This window comes from Lucilia cuprina, chromosome 5 (assembly GCF_022045245.1).
Source record: "Lucilia cuprina isolate Lc7/37 chromosome 5, ASM2204524v1, whole genome shotgun sequence".
NCBI classification, from domain to species: domain Eukaryota; kingdom Metazoa; phylum Arthropoda; class Insecta; order Diptera; family Calliphoridae; genus Lucilia; species Lucilia cuprina.
The window spans coordinates 57,242,973-57,247,712 of NC_060953.1; the positions used below are offsets into that span (position 1 = coordinate 57,242,973).

The window sequence follows — 4,740 nt, forward strand, 5'->3', positions numbered from 1 at the left end:
CTAGTTCAGTTCTAGTTCAGTTCTAGTTCAGTTCTAGTTCAGTTCTAGTTCAGTTCTAGTTCAGTTCTAGTTCAGTTCTAGTTCAGTTCTAGTTCAGCTCTAGTTCATCTAGTTTAGTTTTAGTTCAGTTCTAATTATGATTCCATTCAGTTCGAGTTCAATTCCAGATTACTTGAAGTTCAGCTTGTCGTAGTTGTGTAATCGAGGATTACTTATGGTCAGTATTATTCAATAACATTTTTTGTAACCGAAAACTACAACTATTTTAGATAATCGTCCAATAATTCAGTTCTAAAATAAATAGCAAGAATTTTTTCTTTACATTTAATTGCCATCTTTTAATTGATTAGATGGTTTATCATTTTAATGTTTATTGGAATTAAATATATTTTTTATGTATTTTATTTACACAATCAGTGAAAGATTTTAAGATGATGATTTGCGTTGTCGCATTTCCAAAAGCTCCTTGTATTGTTCTATCGAACCATCTTCATGCTTGGAACTAAATGAAGGTGTAGATTTGTCCTTTTCAGCCTCAGAATTTTCATGACTATTTTCCTTTTTAGAATGTTTAGATTTTTTGATCTTATCCCTAACACGTTTACCCAAACGTGAAGCCAGCAAAACCTTATTAACTTTAGAACTTTTCATATAGCGTGAATGCCATGACTGAAAGAAAGGCGTAATTAGGAAATATTACTTTTGCATTTAAATATATAATTTACCTGATTGTAATCATCTCTTTCCTCTTCACTTGATTCTAATGAAATAACATCTTCTTGGTTTTCATCATGAGATTTTTGATTATCTTGAGATGAATCTTCTGCTGGCTTTTTACTATAGGGAGAGTCCATGGCGTTCACTTCATTCTCCAGTTGTTCATTCATTTCATTTTCCAAGTCCCCGCCCAATGAAATGACATCATCATTTTGATCATCATCCGAATGATTAGCAGAATTAGTTTCATCATTTGATTTTTTAGATAAATCATCAGTTTTCGATTTTTCTTTGTTAGAAGTTTTAGATTCCGCACTTTGAATATTACTGTCTTGTGTATCTTGGGTGTCTTCGCGGTCACTCATTTTAAATTGAGAATCCTGTGTAGTTTCAGTGGAACTTTCTATATTGACCTTGTCCGTACTGCTTGGTTCCAATGGAGATTTCTGAATTTCTGCATTATCTATTTCTTTTGCTGAAGACTTTTCTTTATTTTCAACTTCTGTGGTTTCTTTTTCAGTGCTTTTACGTTCTCCTGGTGTTTGGCTATCCGCTTCATTGGAATCCTTTGTTGTTGTTTCATTGTTAACTTTTTTGGCTTCATTTTTATTTGTTGCTTTACTTTCATCATCAGATGAGTCAGTTATAAGCAATGTTTCTGGTTCAGCTACAATAGGTATAACGTCCGGTGAAGGTGATCGACTGCCTCTCTTTTCTTTCTTGATCTCTGTCATTAGTGTTTCATTTGTTTTATTTTTCTCTTGTTCCATGGACTTCTCTTTAGTAGCTGCTCTATCATTTTTTTCTTTATCATCTTTTCGGTCCTGTTTCTCTTCGGTTTCGTTACCTTTATCGGCGGCATTAGAAGATGTTCTATGTGTTCTTCTTAGTTTGATCTTTTTCGAAGTCTTTTTCTCGGCATCTTTTTCGGATTGTGACTTAGAACTTAAGTTCTCCGTTGAGCCATTGATGCGACTAATTTTATTTGAATCTCTTGATTGTCGATCACTTGAAAGACGTTTACGTTCATTTTTATTAGTTTTGTCATCTTTTTTAGAGGATTTAGCTTTGTCTTCTTCATTACGTTTCTCCCCATCTGAATCAACCTCAATTTTGGTAACTGGCTCTAAAGCCAATTGTGAGCGGATTGCTCTGGCTCGAGCTTGCAATTCTAATAGTTCCAAAACACTGATTTGTCCATCTTCTGTAAGTGTTAAAAATATTTAATTCATATTTCCGGTTTTGTTTAGTTCTAGTTTAGTTTTAGTTCAGTTCTAGTTCAGTTCTAGTTCAGTTCTGGTTCAGTTCTAGTTCAGTTCTAGTTCAGTTCTAGTTCAGTTCTAGTTCAGCTCTAGTTCAGTTCTAGTTCAGTTCTAGTTCAGTTCTAGTTCAGTTCTAGTTCAGTTCTAGTTCAGTTCTAGTTCAGTTCTAGTTCAGTTCTAGTTCAGTTCTAGTTCAGTTCTAGTTCAGTTCTAGTTCAGTTCTAGTTCAGTTCTAGTTCAGTTCTAGTTCAGATCTAGTTCAGTTCTAGTTTAGTTCTAGTTCAGTTCTTGTTCTAGTTCAGTTCTATTTTAGTTCTTGTTCTGTTCTCTAGTCTAGTCAATAGTCCAAACGATAGTCTAGTCTAGATAGCTGGACAATTCCTTTCATAATGATACCCGTGGAACCGTTAGATTTCTCCGGATTCTTATATAAACATCATAAAATTATCTGTAGATCCTTAAATAACAATTCAATTAACAAAATTGAAGAAAACGTAACACTCACCAATCATTTCCACATGTTAAATATAATTTCGGAGACCAAGGAGAAAACTCCATATAATTAACACCGGCCTCATGCAATTGCAAAACTTCCAAATGTTGATTAGGATAATTAGTTGAACACTTATGTAAACAGCCTTCATCGGTCAACACATAATAAATATCGCCATGTAAAGCATCCAAACATATATAAACACCCTGAGGATGACGATTAGCTTCCATTTGCGATAGTTTCTTTTCTATATCTAAACCTTCTACTTTCCCCTCAATACGATCCAATTTCATTTGTTGGAAACCCAAAAGATTTGGGCTATTAACAATGGTATATCTGGTAATAATACCATCTCGAGATAAAGCCAAAAATGGTTCTAAATCATGAAGTTTGGTTTCATTAACATTATGAGCAATCCATTTTATGGAAGTAATTGGCTCACAGCTGGTAGTAGCCAAACGGGGTGAGACACTAATTTGAGGATTTTCAACATTACTTATGTCATAGACGAACACACTGCCATCGTAGAGACCAATGGCTAAAAGTTGTGGTGTGTAGGGTGAAAATTCCACTGTGACCACGGGAGCCAGAAAACTATACATTCTTTCGGGATTTACGGGATTTTTAATATTCCATATAAAAACGCTACCCGTTTTCGGAAGCACACCACTCAACGTACTAAAAGTGCCATAACCTATTGCTAGTATATCACCATTTTTTGGACACCAACTCATATCCGCTACCGAACAACTTTCGTTAGAGCTAAAGCTAGCCGCAAATGACCATAAAAGCTGTAGATTATAGCGATAATTAACTTCCAAAGCCAAAGGATCAGGCATAATCATATTACGAAATCTTCTTTGTTCATTCTCAAATGTATTACCCGCCAATATGCGCATGGTCAACATTAACGCCAATTTAAATTTAGGCGTTTGATTTATGACCTCAAATTGATCAACACCTCCCACTTTATAGGTAGTCACTTGGATCTTTTGAGTACCATCTACATCCACACTTTGAGTTGTTTTCTCTAGGTCCTTATAGGTATCAAACATTTCGAAATTCGAAACATATGAGCCCACATTACTGCGAGCTATGGAGTCTGTATTAACTCCTCGAGTTTTAGTAAGTTCCTGGGTAGTTTGTGTCTCCACCGGAAAACATATACGTTTACGTCCCTGTCCCTCCGTCAAATACTCATAACGTTTATTATCCTGCTCCACCAAACGGCCCTCTTCGGTGTCCTTTAAAACCGTAGTGCTGCGTTGCTCGAACAGCACTATATCGGGGGTTTTTTGCAGTTTAATTTTTATAAAGGGATTAGGGCGTCTCAATGTTTTGCGTTTTTCTTGTCTCAAATGAGATTTAGTATCGGGTTTAACATCCAGCGTAAGTTTGCTTAATTTAATCTATAATTATGTTTAAGATTTTAAACGATTCAATATAACATTTGTTGTGTTTAATTTCCTTACCCCATTTTCTATATCATCTAATGAAGCCTTAATAGAACCCAAACCTTTTCGTTGCTGTATCATTAGTTCTTCTAAATCTTCCGAATTATAGGATTCTTGACTTTGTTGCATTTCATGTTTATTAATTTTCTTATTTAACTGTTCAAATTTTAATTTTAAATATTCTTCCGGATTTAAGGACATGTTGCTGTTTTAAATATCTTGTATTGAAAAATGTTTTATTTATCTCCATTCTCTTTAAGAAAATGCTTAGTAACCACCGGTGTTAGCAGGACTTGGCAACGCAAAAGGCTGAACACGAAATTGTCTGTCAAATTTTATATGAAAAACATAAATTCGGCTGTAGATCCATAAATTACATTCCAATTGTGAATATAATCACAAACTGTGATCACTTATATTTTCTTATAAAAATCGCTTTTAACATACAAATTTAAACTCCTCCTAACTTACTTCATTTCTAGTTCAAATCTAGTTCAGTTCTAGTTCAGTTCTAGTTCAGTTCTAGTTCAGTTCTAGTTCAGTTCTAGTTCAGTTCTAGTTCAGTTCTAGTTCAGTTCTAGTTCAGTTCTAGTTCAGTTCTAGTACAGTTCTAGTTTAGTTCTAATACACTTCAAGTTTAGTTCTAGTTCTAGTTCTAGTTCAGTTCTAGTTAAGTTCTAGTTAAGTTCTAGTTCAGTTCTAGTTTGGTTCTAGTTCAGTTCTAGTTCAGTTCTAGTTCAGTTCTAGTTCAGTTCTAGTTCAGTTCTATTTCAGTTCTAGTTCAGTTCTAGTTCAGTTCTAGTTCAGTTCTAGT

At 34.4% G+C, this 4,740-nt stretch overlaps 2 protein-coding genes across 2 annotated transcripts; both read right to left on the bottom strand.

The window, feature by feature from the left end:
- Window positions 1–301: 301 nt before the first annotated feature.
- Window positions 302–1,925, bottom strand: LOC124420275 (protein starmaker-like; the record flags this gene model as incomplete). The annotated part of the gene is made up of 2 exons (XM_046952564.1): window positions 302–669; window positions 726–1,925. Coding segments are annotated over 2 exons (1,443 nt in total), but the record flags the coding sequence as incomplete, so codon positions are not given.
- Window positions 1,926–2,480: 555 nt separating this feature from the next.
- LOC111682805 (dynein axonemal intermediate chain 4-like) lies at window positions 2,481–4,055 on the bottom strand. Its single transcript, XM_046952565.1, has 2 exons — window positions 3,945–4,055; window positions 2,481–3,881 (listed from the first exon to the last, which is right to left on the bottom strand). The coding sequence occupies exons 1-2, from the start codon at window positions 4,053–4,055 to the stop codon at window positions 2,481–2,483; spliced, it is 1,512 nt and encodes a 503-aa protein (XP_046808521.1).
- Between the last annotated feature and the right edge of the window lie 685 nt (window positions 4,056–4,740).

Bases quoted from the DNA above. Each gene is read 5' to 3' on its own strand.
- LOC111682805 (XM_046952565.1), bottom strand. From the start codon at position 4,055: ATGCAACAAAGTCAAGAATCCTATAATTCGGAAGATTTAGAAGAACTA. The intron at 3,882-3,944 runs GTAAGGAAATTA...ACATAATTATAG, and splicing joins TAGATGATATAGAAAATGGG to ATTAAATTAAGCAAACTTAC.